The following is a 16843-nucleotide window of genomic DNA, read 5'->3' as shown; positions in this document are numbered from 1 at the left end:
TCAACGATGATTTTTTAAAAAATTATTACTTACATATAATTTTTTTTAATTCAATTAATAAAATCATGATTTTAACGCCTTTATCAAAACTTGTGTACATCTCAGTTAATACATAATACAAATAAATACAAAAAAAAAGCTTTCTAAATGTATCTGAGGTAAGAGAAAAATTCTGGTCCCAAAACAATTAAAAAAAAAAAAAAAAAAAAAAAGTTCTTTCATTAGAAATTTGACCCCTCTCTCTGTTTCTCTCTGTTTCCCTCTTGCTCTTTTTCCACTCTCTTGGACAACTTTCTTTCCCCTGCAATCCCACCCCACCCCCCACCCCTTGTTCCTTTCCCACTCGTTTGTTTCAATTACGCGCCACGTAAATCACTGGTGAAGCAGTAGTTCATTGGTGAAAGCGTAAGGTGGAGGAAAAGCGAAAGACAACAGAGCGAGACTGAAACAGAAGAGGGGAAAACAAGTTATTTATGGCCGAAACGGGAGGTGTTTTTTTTTGTTTTTTTGTTTTTGCAGTCGACGCAAATTCAAAGGAGTCCCGTGTGAACCGTCTGGAGATGACTCTCGACTCAGTTGTAAATCGCTTTGACCGTCTCTACTGCTGCCTTTTTTCCTGGGCGTCCATTCCCTGTTTAGCAACCGTTACTTTAAAAGTCGTGCCAGCGTTTCCCCGGGTTTCAAATCCACGACTGCGGAGTCCGGGAATAAATCGTTCTTCCAATCACTATTACTTTAACGCAATTAAATTATAAAGCAACATGCTGTATAAGATTGGTAGAACTACAGTTACTATAGTCCAAATAATACAGGAAAACCCAAGACTGGAATCCACACATCATCATCATCATCATCAGCGCGCCATGATCGTTATGCTTACCAGCGTTAATCTCCTGCTCTCGTGTCATGAGTAGTTGAAGGGTCGAGTCGTATCGTGATGCCAGGGCGCTCACGCTGCTCTGGATGTCAGCAGGGACAGCGGACTCTGCGGCCAGAGACGCAACCCGGACACGGAGCTCCTTAAGGCGAGCGCTCGGACCCAGGAGTCCTGCCAGCTGAGCCTGGAGCACACACACACACACACATACAGAAACGAAGAATTCTGTACTGTAATCACGTTCGTGACAGATGACATTATTCCGTAATGATTGTGTGGAAAAAGCTTCTCCGAACACCGTTACAGCTAACGCCAGGGTTTGAACAGCGTACTGAGTAACTGGCTCAGGACCAGCACTTCAGTATAAGTACACAAAACACGTGTATACACAGCTATTACTACTGATTACACCAGGAGTCTAATACGACTTGTTTTCCCTCGATCTGCTCCTTCATCAGGACTTGCAGTGCATGGATAATAAAATGAAAGTAAACCGAGGCCGAATCACAGGCCCGAATCACTCGGCCCTCGGGTCATTCCACTCACCTGGCAGTCTTCTCGGAGCGTGTGCAGAGCGGGAAGATCGGCGTCTGTGACGAGTCCCGCCGTACGGTTCTGCCAGGCCTCGGCGTCCACCAGGGCTCCGTCTAGAACCTGCAGCTCGGAGGACACGGACGCCGCCCGCTCCGAAACCCGAGCCCTGTCCTGCACGTCCCGAAGGAGCTGCTGACAGGAAGAAAAGTCCAACTGCGCAGAGACTAGTGCAGAGCGAACCGGGGACGAGGACAAACCTTCTGCAGAGAGAGAGAGAGAGAGAGAGAGAGAGAGAGAGAGAGAGAGAGAGAGAGGGATAGAGTGAGAGAGAGTGAGAGAGAGAGAGAGAGAGAGAGAGAGAGAGAGAGAGAGAGAGGGATAGAGAGAGAGAGAGAGAGAGAGAGAGAGAGAGAGAGAGAGAGAGAGAGAGAGGGATAGAGTGAGAGAGAGGGAGAGAGAGAGAGAGAGAGAGAGAGAGAGAGAGAGAGGGATAGAGAGAGAGAGAGGGATAGAGAGAGAGAGAGAGAGAGAGAGAGAGAGGGATAGAGAGAGAGAGAGGGATAGAGAGAGATTTAATATAAATATCTATAAAAAGACAGACAAAAAAAAGAGACTGAAAGAGATACAGTAAGAACGTGAGACAGAAAGATCGATCATGTGATGCAAAGACAGATAGAACAACAGAAAGACAGACTGACAGACAGATAAAGGATCATAAAGAAAGAAAGAAAAGGGAGTAGAGAGTAAGAAATAGGGAAAGACAGAATGAAAAATAAACATGGTACCAAAGGAAAAAGTGACAGTATATTGAATAAAGAAAAAGAAAAAACAAAAGGAATAGAAAGAATAGTCCATCTTTCCACACACAGCAACAAAGAAAAGACAAATGAAACTTTAAAACCACCAGAATTCCTTTACCTTTCTCTAACTGCTCCATCAGCTTCTCTCCTCTCTCCATCACATCTTTCATTCGTTGCTCTTTCTCTGTAAGCTCCGCCTCCAGGCCCTGAAAACATGTACGAAAATATGTTACACACTCTAAACCAATCAGCAGTGGCGTTCTCACTGAGCCAATCAACAGCAGCGGCGGCGCTCACTGAGCCAATCAGCAACAGCGGCGCTGTCACTGAGCCAATCATCGGCAGCGGCGGCGCGCTCTCACTGAGCCAATCAGCGGCAGCGGCGCTCTCACTGAGCCAATCAGCGGCAGCGGCGCTCTCACTGAGCCAATCAGCGGCAGCGGCGCTCTCACTGAGCCAATCAGCGGCAGCGGCGCTCTCACTGAGCCAATCAGCGGCAGCGGCGCTCTCACTGAGCCAATCAGCGGCAGCGGCGCTCTCACTGAGCCAATCAGCGGCAGCGGCGCTCTCACTGAGCCAATCAGCAACAGCGGCGCTCTCACTGAGCCAATCAGCAGCTGCGGCGGCAGTGCTCTCACTGAGCCAATCAGCAACAGCGGCGCTCTCACTGAGCCAATCATCAACTGCGGCGCTCTCACTGAGCCAATCAGCAGCTGCGGCGGCAGTGCTCTCACTGAGCCAATCAGCAACAGCGACGCTCTCACTGAGCCAATCAGCAGCTGCGGCGCTCTCACTGAGCCAATCATCGGCAGCGGCGGCAGTGCTCTCACTGAGCCAATCATCGGCAGCAGCGGCAGTGCTCTCACCGAGCCAATCAGCGGCGGCGGCGCTCTCACCGAGCCAATCAGCAGCGGCGGCGCTCTCACCGAGCCAATCATCAGCTGTGGCGCTCTCACTGAGCCAATCAGCAGTTGTGGCGCGCGCTCACTGAGCCAATCATCAGCAGCAGCGGCGCTCTCACTGAGCCAATCATCAGCAGCAGCGGCGCTCTCACTGAGCCAATCATCAGCTGTGGCGCGCTCTCACTGAGCCAATCAGCAGCGGCGCTCTCACTGAGCCAATCAGCAGCGGCGCTCTCACTGAGCCAATCAGCAGCAGCGGCGCGCTCTCACTGAGCCAATCAGCAGCAGTGGAGCGCTCTCACTGAGCCAATCAGCAGCAGTGGAGCGCTCTCACTGAGCCAATCAGCAGCAGTGGAGCGCTCTCACTGAGCCAATCATCATCAGCGGCGCTCTCACCGTGCCAATCATCAGTTGTGGCGCGCTCTCACCGAGCCAATCATCAGTTGTGGCGCGCTCTCACCGAGCCAATCATCAGTTGTGGCGCGCTCTCACCGAGCCAATCATCAGTTGTGGCGCGCTCTCACCGAGCCAATCATCAGTTGTGGCGTGCTCTCACCGAGCCAATCATCAGTTGTGGCGCGCTCTCACCGAGCCAATAAGCAGCAGCGGCGCTCTCACTGAGCCAATCAGCAGCGGCGGCGGCGCTCTCACCGAGCCAATCAGCAGCAGCAGCAGCAGCGCTCTCACCGAGCTAATCAGCAGCTGTGGCGCGCTCTCACCGAGCCAATCCGCAGCAGCGGCGCTCTCACTGAGCCAATCATCAGCTGTGGCGCTCTCACTGAGCCAATCATCAGCTGTGGCGCTCTCACTGAGCCAATCATCAGCTGTGGCGCTCTCACTGAGCCAATCATCAGCTGTGGCGCTCTCACTGAGCCAATCAGCAGCTGTGGCACGCTCTCACTGAGCCAATCAGCAGCAGTGGAGCGCTCTCACCGAGCCAATCAGCAGCAGTGGAGCGCTCTCACCGAGCCAATCAGCAGCAGTGGAGCGCTCTCACCGAGCCAATCAGCAGCAGTGGCACGCTCTCACCGAGCCAATCAGCAGCTGTGGCGCTCTCACTGAGCCAATCATCAGCTGTGGCGCTCTCACTGAGCCAATCAGCAGCTGTGGCACGCTCTCACCGAGCCAATCATCATCAGCGGCGCTCTCACCGAGCCAATCATCATCAGCGGCGCTCTCACCGAGCCAATCATCAGTTGTGGCGCGCTCTCACCGAGCCAATCATCAGTTGTGGCGCGCTCTCACCGAGCCAATCATCAGTTGTGGCGCGCTCTCACCGAGCCAATCATCAGCTGTGGCGCGCTCTCACTGAGCCAATCATCAGCTGTGGCGCGCTCTCACTGAGCCAATCATCATCAGCGGCGCTCTCACTGAGCCAATCAGCAGCTGTGGCACGCTCTCACTGAGCCAATCATCATCAGCAGCACGCTCTCACCGAGCCAATCAGCAGCAGCGGCGCTCTCACCGAGCCAATCATCAGCTGTGGCGCGCTCTCACTGAGCCAATCATCAGTTGTGGCGCGCTCTCACTGAGCCAATCATCATCAGTGGCGCTCTCACCGAGCCAATCATCAGCTGTGGCGCGCTCTCACCGAGCCAATCATCAGTTGTGGCGCGCTCTCACCGAGCCAATCATCATCAGTGGCGCTCTCACCGAGCCAATCATCAGCTGTGGCGCGCTCTCACCGAGCCAATCATCAGTTGTGGCGCGCTCTCACTGAGCCAATCATCATCAGCGGCGCTCTCACCGAGCCAATCATCAGCTGTGGCGCGCTCTCACCGAGCCAATCATCAGCTGTGGCGCGCTCTCACCAAGCCAATCATCAGTTGTGGCGCGTTCTCACCGAGCCAATCATCAGTTGTGGCGCGCTCTCACCGAGCCAATCATCAGTTGTGGCGCGCTGTCACTGAGCCAATCATCATCAGCGGCGCTCTCACCGAGCCAATCATCAGCTGTGGCGCGCTCTCACTGAGCCAATCATCAGTTGTGGCGCGCTCGCACTGAGCCGATCATCAGCAGCGGCGCTCTCACCGAGCCAATCAGCAGCAGCGGCGCTCTCACTGAGCCAATCAGCAGCAGCGGCGCGTGCTCACTGAGCCAATCATCAGTTGTGGCGCGCTCTCACCGAGCCAATCATCAGTTGTGGCGCGCTCTCACCGAGCCAATCATCAGTTGTGGCGCGCTGTCACTGAGCCAATCAGCAGCAGCGGCGCGCTCTCACTGAGCCAATCATGAGCAGCGGCATGCTCTCACTGAGCCAATCAGCAGCAGTGGCACGCTCTCACCGAGCCAATCAGCAGCAGCGGCGCTCTCACTGAGCCAATCATCAGCTGTGGCGCTCTCACTGAGCCAATCAGCAGCTGTGGCACGCTCTCACTGAGCCAATCATCATCAGCGGCGCTTTCACCGAGCCAATCATCATCAGCGGCGCTCTCACTGAGCCAATCATCAGTTGTGGCGCGCTCTCACCGAGCCAATCATCAGTTGTGGCGCGCTCTCACTGAGCCAATCATCAGCTGTGGCGCGCTCTCACCGAGCCAATCAGCAGCAGCGGCGCGCTCACTGAGCCAATCAGCAGCTGTGGCGCGCGCTCACTGAGCCAATCAGCAGCAGCGGCGCTCTCACTGAGCCAATCATCAGCTGTGGCGCTCTCACTGAGCCAATCAGCAACAGCGCTCTCACCGAGCCAATCATCAGCTGTGGCGCGCTCTCACTGAGCCAATCAGCAACAGCGCTCTCACCGAGCCAATCATCAGCTGTGGCGCGCTCTCACCAAGCCAATCATCATCAGCGGCGCTCTCACTGAGCCAATCATCAGTTGTGGCGCGCTGTCACTGAGCCAATCATCATAAGCGGCGCTCTCACCGAGCCAATCAGCAGCTGTGGCGTGCTGTCACTGAGCCAATCATCAGCAGCGGCGCGCTCTCACTGAGCCAATCAGCAGCAGTGGAGCGCTCTCACTGAGCCAATCATGAGCAGCGGCACGCTCTCACTGAGCCAATCAGCAGCAGCGGCGCTCTCACTGAGCCAATCATCAGCTGTGGCGCTCTCACTGAGCCAATCATCAGCTGTGGCGCTCTCACTGAGCCAATCAGCAGCTGTGGCACGCTCTCACCGAGCCAATCATCATCAGCGGCGCTCTCACCGAGCCAATCATCATCAGCGGCGCTCTCACCGAGCCAATCATCAGTTGTGGCGCGCTCTCACCGAGCCAATCATCAGTTGTGGCGCGCTCTCACCGAGCCAATCATCAGTTGTGGCGCGCTCTCACCGAGCCAATCATCAGCTGTGGCGCGCTCTCACTGAGCCAATCATCAGCTGTGGCGCGCTCTCACTGAGCCAATCATCATCAGCGGCGCTCTCACTGAGCCAATCAGCAGCTGTGGCACGCTCTCACTGAGCCAATCATCATCAGCAGCACGCTCTCACCGAGCCAATCAGCAGCAGCGGCGCTCTCACCGAGCCAATCATCAGCTGTGGCGCGCTCTCACTGAGCCAATCATCAGTTGTGGCGCGCTCTCACTGAGCCAATCATCATCAGTGGCGCTCTCACCGAGCCAATCATCAGCTGTGGCGCGCTCTCACCGAGCCAATCATCAGTTGTGGCGCGCTCTCACCGAGCCAATCATCATCAGTGGCGCTCTCACCGAGCCAATCATCAGCTGTGGCGCGCTCTCACCGAGCCAATCATCAGTTGTGGCGCGCTCTCACTGAGCCAATCATCATCAGCGGCGCTCTCACCGAGCCAATCATCAGCTGTGGCGCGCTCTCACCGAGCCAATCATCAGCTGTGGCGCGCTCTCACCAAGCCAATCATCAGTTGTGGCGCGTTCTCACCGAGCCAATCATCAGTTGTGGCGCGCTCTCACCGAGCCAATCATCAGTTGTGGCGCGCTGTCACTGAGCCAATCATCATCAGCGGCGCTCTCACCGAGCCAATCATCAGCTGTGGCGCGCTCTCACTGAGCCAATCATCAGTTGTGGCGCGCTCGCACTGAGCCGATCATCAGCAGCGGCGCTCTCACCGAGCCAATCAGCAGCAGCGGCGCTCTCACTGAGCCAATCAGCAGCAGCGGCGCGTGCTCACTGAGCCAATCATCAGTTGTGGCGCGCTCTCACCGAGCCAATCATCAGTTGTGGCGCGCTCTCACCGAGCCAATCATCAGTTGTGGCGCGCTGTCACTGAGCCAATCAGCAGCAGCGGCGCGCTCTCACTGAGCCAATCATGAGCAGCGGCATGCTCTCACTGAGCCAATCAGCAGCAGTGGCACGCTCTCACCGAGCCAATCAGCAGCAGCGGCGCTCTCACTGAGCCAATCATCAGCTGTGGCGCTCTCACTGAGCCAATCAGCAGCTGTGGCACGCTCTCACTGAGCCAATCATCATCAGCGGCGCTCTCACCGAGCCAATCATCATCAGCGGCGCTCTCACTGAGCCAATCATCAGTTGTGGCGCGCTCTCACCGAGCCAATCATCAGTTGTGGCGCGCTCTCACTGAGCCAATCATCAGCTGTGGCGCGCTCTCACCGAGCCAATCAGCAGCAGCGGCGCGCTCACTGAGCCAATCAGCAGCTGTGGCGCGCGCTCACTGAGCCAATCAGCAGCAGCGGCGCTCTCACTGAGCCAATCATCAGCTGTGGCGCTCTCACTGAGCCAATCAGCAACAGCGCTCTCACCGAGCCAATCATCAGCTGTGGCGCGCTCTCACTGAGCCAATCAGCAACAGCGCTCTCACCGAGCCAATCATCAGCTGTGGCGCGCTCTCACCAAGCCAATCATCATCAGCGGCGCTCTCACTGAGCCAATCATCAGTTGTGGCGCGCTGTCACTGAGCCAATCATCATAAGCGGCGCTCTCACCGAGCCAATCAGCAGCTGTGGCGTGCTGTCACTGAGCCAATCATCAGCAGCGGCGCGCTCTCACTGAGCCAATCAGCAGCAGTGGAGCGCTCTCACTGAGCCAATCATGAGCAGCGGCACGCTCTCACTGAGCCAATCAGCAGCAGCGGCGCTCTCACTGAGCCAATCATCAGCTGTGGCGCTCTCACTGAGCCAATCATGAGCAGCGGCACGCTCTCACTGAGCCAATCAGCAGCAGTGGCGCTCTCACTGAGCCAATCAGCAGCTGTGGCACGCTCTCACTGAGCCAATCATCATCAGCAGCACGCTCTCACTGAGCCAATCAGCAGCAGTGGCGCTCTCACTGAGCCAATCATGAGCAGCGGCACGCTCTCACTGAGCCAATCAGCAGCAGTGGCGCTCTCACTGAGCCAATCAGCAGCTGTGGCACGCTCTCACTGAGCCAATCATCATCAGCGGCGCTCTCACCGAGCCAATCATCATCAGCGGCGCTCTCACCGAGCCAATCATCAGTTGTGGCGCGCTCTCACCGAGCCCAATCATCAGTTGTGGCGCGCTCTCACTGAGCCAATCATCAGTTGTGGCGCGCTCTCACTGAGCCAATCATCATCAGCGGCGCTCTCACCGAGCCAATCATCCGCTGTGGCGCACTCTCACTGAGCCAATCATCAGTTGTGGCACGCTCGCACTGAGCCAATCATCATCAGCGGCGCTCTCACCGAGCCAATCATCAGCTGTGGCGCGCTCTCACTGAGCCAATCATCAGTTGTGGCACGCTCGCACTGAGCCAATAATCATCAGCGGCGCTCTCTCCGAGCCAATCATCAGTTGTGGCGCGCTCTCACCGAGCCAATCATCATCAGCGGCGCTCTCACCGAGCCAATCATCCGCTGTGGCGCGCTCTCACTGAGCCAATCATCAGCTGTGGCGCGCTCTCACCGAGCCAATCAGCAGCAGCGGCGCTCTCACTGAGCCAATCAGCAGCAGCGGCGCGCGCTCACTAAGCCAATCAGCAGCAGCGGCGCTCTCACTGAGCCAATCATCAGTTGTGGCGCGCGCTCACTGAGCCAATCAGGAGCTGTGGCGCGCTGTCACTGAGCCAATCAGCAGCAGCGGTGCGCTCTCACTGAGCCAATCATCAGCTGTGGCGCTCTCACTGAGCCAATCATCAGCTGTGGCGCTCTCACTGAGCCAATCATCAGCTGTGGCGCTCTCACTGAGCCAATCATCAGCTGTGGCGCTCTCACTGAGCCAATCAGCAGCTGTGGAGCGCTCTCACTGAGCCAATCATCATCAGCAGCACGCTCTCACCGAGCCAATCATCAGTTGTGGCGCGCTCACCGAGCCAATCATCAGTTGTGGCGCGCTCTCACCGAGCCAATCATCAGTTGTGGCGCGCTCTCACTGAGCCAATCATCAGCTGTGGCGCTCTCACTGAGCCAATCATCAGTTGTGGCGCACTCTCACTGAGCCAATCATCAGTTGTGGCGCACTCTCACTGAGCCAATCATCAGTTGTGGCGCGCTCTCACTGAGCCAATCATCAGCTGTGGCGCTCTCACTGAGCCAATCATCAGTTGTGGCGCGCTCTCACTGAGCCAATCCTCAGCTGTGGCGCACTCTCACTGAGCCAATCATCAGTTGTGGCGCGCTCTCACTGAGCCAATCATCAGTTGTGGCGCGCTCGCACTGAGCCAATCATCATCAGCGGCGCTCTCACCGAGCCAATCATCAGTTGTGGCGCACTCTCACTGAGCCAATCATCAGTTGTGGCGCGCTCTCACTGAGCCAATCATCAGTTGTGGCCGCTCTCACTGAGCCAATCATCATCAGCGGCGCTCTCACCGAGCCAATCATCAGCTGTGGCGCGCTCTCACTGAGCCAATCATCAGTTGTGGCGCGCTCGGACTGAGCCAATCATCATCAGCGGCGCTCTCACCGAGCCAATCATCAGTTGTGGCGCGCTCTCACCGAGCCAATCATCAGCTGTGGCGCGCTCTCACCGAGCCAATCATCATCAGCGGCGCTCTCACTGAGCCAATCATCAGCTGTGGCGCGCTCTCACCGAGCCAATCAGCAGCAGCGGCGCGCTCACTGAGCCAATCAGCAGCAGCGGCGCTCTCACTGAGCCAATCATCAGTTGTGGCGCGCTCTCACCGAGCCAATCATCAGCTGTGGCGCGCTCTCACCGAGCCAATCATCAGCTGTGGCGCGCTCTCACTGAGCCAATCAGCAGCAGCGGCGCGCTCTCACTGAGCCAATCAGCAGCAGTGGAGCGCTCTCACCGAGCCAATCATGAGCAGCGGCACGCTCTCACCGAGCCAATCAGCAGCAGTGGCACGCTCTCACCGAGCCAATCAGCAGCAGCGGCGCTCTCACCGAGCCAATCATCAGCTGTGGCGCTCTCACTGAGCCAATCATCAGTTGTGGCGCGCTCTCACCGAGCCAATCATCAGTTGTGGCGCGCTCTCACCGAGCCAATCATCAGTTGTGGCGCGCTCTCACTGAGCCAATCATCAGTTGTGGCGCGCTTTCACTGAGCCAATCATCAGTTGTGGCGCGCTCTCACTGAGCCAATCATCATCAGCGGCGCTCTCACCGAGCCAATCATCAGCTGTGGCGCGCTCTCACCGAGCCAATCATCAGTTGTGGCGCGCTCGCACTGAGCCAATCATCATCAGCGGCGCTCTCACCGAGCCAATCATCAGTTGTGGCGCGCTCTCACCGAGCCAATCATCAGTTGTGGCGCGCTCTCACTGAGCCAATCATCATCAGCGGCGCTCTCACTGAGCCAATCATCATCAGCGGCGCTCTCACCGAGCCAATCATCCGCTGTGGCGCGCTCTCACTGAGCCAATCATCAGTTGTGGCGCGCTCGCACTGAGCCAATCATCATCAGCGGCGCTCTCACCGAGCCAATCATCAGTTGTGGCGCGCTCTCACCGAGCCAATCATCAGTTGTGGCGCGCTCTCACTGAGCCAATCATCATCAGCGGCGCTCTCACTGAGCCAATCATCATCAGCGGCGCTCTCACCGAGCCAATCATCCGCTGTGGCGCGCTCTCACTGAGCCAATCATCAGTTGTGGCACGCTCGCACTGAGCCAATCATCATCAGCGGCGCTCTCACCGAGCCAATCATCAGCTGTGGCGCGCTCTCACTGAGCCAATCATCAGTTGTGGCACGCTCGCACTGAGCCAATAATCATCAGCGGCGCTCTCTCCGAGCCAATCATCAGTTGTGGCGCGCTCTCACCGAGCCAATCATCATCAGCGGCGCTCTCACCGAGCCAATCATCCGCTGTGGCGCGCTCTCACTGAGCCAATCATCAGCTGTGGCGCGCTCTCACCGAGCCAATCAGCAGCAGCGGCGCTCTCACTGAGCCAATCAGCAGCAGCGGCGCGCGCTCACTAAGCCAATCAGCAGCAGCGGCGCTCTCACTGAGCCAATCATCAGTTGTGGCGCGCGCTCACTGAGCCAATCAGGAGCTGTGGCGCGCTGTCACTGAGCCAATCAGCAGCAGCGGTGCGCTCTCACTGAGCCAATCATCAGCTGTGGCGCTCTCACTGAGCCAATCATCAGCTGTGGCGCTCTCACTGAGCCAATCAGCAGCTGTGGCACGCTCTCACTGAGCCAATCATCATCAGCAGCACGCTCTCACCGAGCCAATCATCAGTTGTGGCGCGCTCACCGAGCCAATCATCAGTTGTGGCGCGCTCTCACCGAGCCAATCATCAGTTGTGGCGCGCTCTCACTGAGCCAATCATCAGCTGTGGCGCTCTCACTGAGCCAATCATCAGTTGTGGCGCACTCTCACTGAGCCAATCATCAGTTGTGGCGCACTCTCACTGAGCCAATCATCAGTTGTGGCGCGCTCTCACTGAGCCAATCCTCAGCTGTGGCGCGCTCTCACTGAGCCAATCATCAGTTGTGGCGCGCTCTCACTGAGCCAATCATCAGTTGTGGCGCGCTCGCACTGAGCCAATCATCATCAGCGGCGCTCTCACCGAGCCAATCATCAGTTGTGGCGCACTCTCACTGAGCCAATCATCAGTTGTGGCGCGCTCTCACTGAGCCAATCATCAGTTGTGGCCGCTCTCACTGAGCCAATCATCATCAGCGGCGCTCTCACCGAGCCAATCATCAGCTGTGGCGCGCTCTCACTGAGCCAATCATCAGTTGTGGCGCGCTCGGACTGAGCCAATCATCATCAGCGGCGCTCTCACCGAGCCAATCATCAGTTGTGGCGCGCTCTCACCGAGCCAATCATCAGCTGTGGCGCGCTCTCACCGAGCCAATCATCATCAGCGGCGCTCTCACTGAGCCAATCATCAGCTGTGGCGCGCTCTCACCGAGCCAATCAGCAGCAGCGGCGCGCTCACTGAGCCAATCAGCAGCAGCGGCGCTCTCACTGAGCCAATCAGCAGCAGCGGCGCTCTCACTGAGCCAATCATCAGTTGTGGCGCGCTCTCACCGAGCCAATCATCAGCTGTGGCGCGCTCTCACCGAGCCAATCATCAGCTGTGGCGCGCTCTCACTGAGCCAATCAGCAGCTGTGGCGCGCTCTCACCGAGCCAATCAGCAGCAGCGGCGCGCTCACTGAGCCAATCAGCAGCAGCGGCGCTCTCACCGAGCCAATCATCAGTTGTGGCGCGCTCTCACCGAGCCAATCATCAGCTGTGGCGCGCTCTCACCGAGCCAATCATCAGCTGTGGCGCGCTCTCACTGAGCCAATCAGCAGCAGCGGCGCGCTCTCACTGAGCCAATCAGCAGCAGTGGAGCGCTCTCACCGAGCCAATCATGAGCAGCGGCACGCTCTCACCGAGCCAATCAGCAGCAGTGGCACGCTCTCACCGAGCCAATCAGCAGCAGCGGCGCTCTCACCGAGCCAATCATCAGCTGTGGTGCTCTCACCGAGCCAATCATCAGCTGTGGCGCTCTCACCGAGCCAATCATCAGCTGTGGCGCTCTCACCGAGCCAATCATCAGCTGTGGCGCTCTCACTGAGCCAATCATCAGCTGTGGCGCTCTCACTGAGCCAATCATCAGCTGTGGCGCTCTCACTGAGCCAATCATCAGCTGTGGCGCTCTCACTGAGCCAATCATCAGCTGTGGCGCTCTCACTGAGCCAATCATCAGCTGTGGCGCTCTCACTGAGCCAATCATCAGCTGTGGCGCTCTCACTGAGCCAATCATCATCAGCGGCGCTCTCACCGAGCCAATCATCATCAGCGGCGCTCTCACCGAGCCAATCATCAGTTGTGGCGCGCTCTCACCGAGCCAATCATCAGTTGTGGCGCGCTCTCACCGAGCCAATCAGCAGCAGCGGCGCTCTCACTGAGGCAATCATCATCAGCGGCGCTCTCACCGAGCCAATCATCAGCTGTGGCACGCTCTCACTGAGCCAATCATCATCAGCAGCACGCTCTCACTGAGCCAATCATCATCAGCGGCGCTCTCACCGAGCCAATCATCATCAGCGGCGCTCTCACTGAGCCAATCATCAGTTGTGGCGCGCTCTCACCGAGCCAATCATCAGTTGTGGCGCGCTCTCACTGAGCCAATCATCAGCTGTGGCGCGCTCTCACCGAGCCAATCAGCAGCAGCGGCGCTCTCACTGAGCCAATCAGCAGCGGCGGCGCTCTCACTGAGCCAATCATCAGCTGTGGCGCACTCTCACTGAGCCAATCAGCAACAGCGCTCTCACCGAGCCAATCATCAGCTGTGGCGCGCTCTCACCAAGCCAATCATCATCAGCGGCGCTCTCACTGAGCCAATCATCAGTTGTGGCGCGCTCTCACTGAGCCAATCATCAGCTGTGGCGCGCGCTCACTGAGCCAATCAGCAGCAGCGGCGCTCTCACTGAGCCAATCAGCAGCAGCGGCGCTCTCACTGAGCCAATCAGCAGCAGCGGCGCTCTCACCGAGCCAATCATCATCAACGGCGCTCTCACCGAGCCAATCATCATCAGCGGCGGCGCACTCTCACTGAACCAATCAGCAGCAGCGGCACGCTCTCACTGAACCAATCAGCAGCAGTGGCGCACTCTCACTGAGCCAATCATCATCAGCGGCGCTCTCACTGAGCCAATCATCAGCTGTGGCACGCTCTCACCGAGCCAATCATCATCAGTGGCGCGCTCTCACCGAGCCAATCAGCAGCGGCGGCGCGCTCTCACCGAGCCAATCAGCAGCAGCAGCAGCGGCGCTCTCACTGAGCCAATCAACAGTTGTGGCGCGCTCTCACTGAGCCAATCATCAGCTGTGGCGCGCGCTCACTGAGCCAATCAGCAGCAGCGGCGCTCTCACTGAGCCAATCAACATCAGCGGCGCGCCCTCACCGAGCCAATCATCAGCGACGCTCTCACCGAGCCAATCAGCAGCTGTGGCGCGCTGTCACTGAGCCAATCAGCAGCAGTGGAGCGCTCTCACTGAGCCAATCATGAGCAGCGGCATGCTCTCACTGAGCCAATCAGCAGCAGTGGCACGCTCTCACCGAGCCAATCATCAGCTGTGGCGTGCTCTCACTGAGCCAATCATCAGTTGTGGCGCGCTCGCACCGAGCCAATCATCATCAGCGGCGCTCTCACCGAGCCAATCATCAGTTGTGGCGCGCTCTCACCGAGCCAATCATCAGCTGTGGCGCGCTCTCACCGAGCCAATCAGCAGCAGCGGCGCTCTCACTGAGCCAATCAGCAGCAGCGGCGCGCGCTCACTGAGCCAATCAGCAGCAGCGGCGCTCTCACTGAGCCAATCATCAGTTGTGGCGCGCGCTCACTGAGCCAATCAGCAACTGTGGCGCGCTGTCACTGAGCCAATCAGCAGCAGCGGCGCGCTCTCACCGAGCCAATCAGCAGCAGCGGCGCTCTCACCGAGCCAATCAGCAGCGGCGGCGCGCTCTCACCGAGCCAATCAGCAGCAGCAGCAGCAGCACTCTCACCGAGCTAATCAGCAGCTGTGGCGCGCTCTCACCGAGCCAATCAGCAGCAGCGGCGCTCTCACTGAGCCAATCATCAGCTGTGGCGCTCTCACTGAGCCAATCATCAGCTGTGGCGCTCTCACTGAGCCAATCATCAGCTGTGGCGCTCTCACTGAGCCAATCATCAGCTGTGGCGCTCTCACTGAGCCAATCATCAGCTGTGGCGCTCTCACTGAGCCAATCATCAGCTGTGGCGCTCTCACTGAGCCAATCATCAGCTGTGGCGCTCTCACTGAGCCAATCATCAGCTGTGGCGCTCTCACTGAGCCAATCATCAGCTGTGGCGCTCTCACTGAGCCAATCAGCAGCTGTGGCGCTCTCACTGAGCCAATCATCAGCTGTGGCGCTCTCACTGAGCCAATCATCAGCTGTGGCGCTCTCACTGAGCCAATCATCAGCTGTGGCGCTCTCACTGAGCCAATCATCAGCTGTGGCGCTCTCACTGAGCCAATCATCAGCTGTGGCGCTCTCACTGAGCCAATCATCATCAGCGGCGCTCTCACCGAGCCAATCATCATCAGCGGCGCTCTCACCGAGCCAATCATCAGTTGTGGCGCGCTCTCACTGAGCCAATCATCAGTTGTGGCGCGCTCTCACCGAGCCAATCAGCAGCAGCGGCGCTCTCACTGAGGCAATCATCATCAGCGGCGCTCTCACCGAGCCAATCATCAGCTGTGGCACGCTCTCACTGAGCCAATCATCATCAGCAGCACGCTCTCACTGAGCCAATCATCATCAGCGGCGCTCTCACCGAGCCAATCATCATCAGCGGCGCTCTCACTGAGCCAATCATCAGTTGTGGCGCGCTCTCACCGAGCCAATCATCAGTTGTGGCGCGCTCTCACCGAGCCAATCATCAGCTGTGGCGCGCTCTCACCGAGCCAATCAGCAGCAGCGGCGCTCTCACCGAGCCAATCAGCAGCGGCGGCGCTCTCACTGAGCCAATCATCAGCTGTGGCGCACTCTCACTGAGCCAATCAGCAACAGCGCTCTCACCGAGCCAATCATCAGCTGTGGCGCGCTCTCACCAAGCCAATCATCATCAGCGGCGCTCTCACTGAGCCAATCATCAGTTGTGGCGCGCTCTCACTGAGCCAATCATCAGCTGTGGCGCGCGCTCACTGAGCCAATCAGCAGCAGCGGCGCTCTCACTGAGCCAATCAGCAGCTGTGGCGCTCTCACTGAGCCAATCAGCAGCAGCGGCGCTCTCACCGAGCCAATCATCATCAACGGCGCTCTCACCGAGCCAATCATCATCAGCGGCGGCGCACTCTCACTGAGCCAATCAGCAGCAGCGGCGCTCTCACTGAGCCAATCAACATCAGCGGCGCGCCCTCACCGAGCCAATCATCAGCGACGCTCTCACTGAGCCAATCATCAGCTGTGGCGCGCTCTCACCGAGCCAATCAGCAGCGGCGGCGCGCTCTCACCGAGCCGATCAGCAGCGGCGGCGCGCTCTCACCGAGCCGATCAGCAGCGGCGGCGCGCTCTCACCGAGCCAATCAGCAGCGGCGGCGCTCTCACCGAGCCAATCAGCAGCGGCGGCGCTCTCACCGAGCCAATCAGCAGCGGCGGCGCTCTCTTAGATTTATTACCTGGAGTTTTTTCGTGAGGTCGTGAGGATCTCTAGAGGACAGCGTCTGTGTTGAGGTTTTCCATCTCACCAACCAGGACAAAAGGTCAGGAATCTCACTGTCCACTCTACACACACACACACACACACACACACACACACACACAGGTCAGCAAACAGTTTAATAAACAAAGCTAACAGGTAGGTCTACATTAGCTATGATGCAAAGACAGACAGAGAAAGTAAGAAAGAAAGAGACAAACAGACAGAGGGAAAGAAAGAAAGAAAGGTGGAATGGTAGAAAGAAAGAAAAGGACATAG

At 57.6% G+C, this 16843-nt stretch overlaps 1 protein-coding gene across 4 annotated transcripts in view; it reads right to left on the bottom strand.

Annotated features, from left to right (window-relative positions):
* utrn (utrophin) overlaps nucleotides 1–16843 on the bottom strand; it is a 196481-nt gene that overhangs the window by 135051 nt on the left and 44587 nt on the right. For all 4 annotated transcript variants that reach the window (XM_017486812.3, XM_017486817.3, XM_017486815.3 and 1 more), the window contains 4 exons: nucleotides 16545–16650; nucleotides 2330–2417; nucleotides 1424–1671; nucleotides 881–1061 (listed from right to left, as the gene is read on the bottom strand). In XM_017486812.3, the coding sequence (XP_017342301.1) occupies nucleotides 881–1061; nucleotides 1424–1671; nucleotides 2330–2417; nucleotides 16545–16650 (623 nt within the window). The remainder of the gene's footprint in view (nucleotides 1–880; nucleotides 1062–1423; nucleotides 1672–2329; nucleotides 2418–16544; nucleotides 16651–16843) is intronic.

Source organism: Ictalurus punctatus, chromosome 15 (genome assembly GCF_001660625.3).
Source record: "Ictalurus punctatus breed USDA103 chromosome 15, Coco_2.0, whole genome shotgun sequence".
Lineage (NCBI taxonomy): Eukaryota > Metazoa > Chordata > Actinopteri > Siluriformes > Ictaluridae > Ictalurus > Ictalurus punctatus.
Note: the sequence above shows the minus strand (reverse complement) of the source record. Positions and strands in the feature narration are given on the sequence as shown.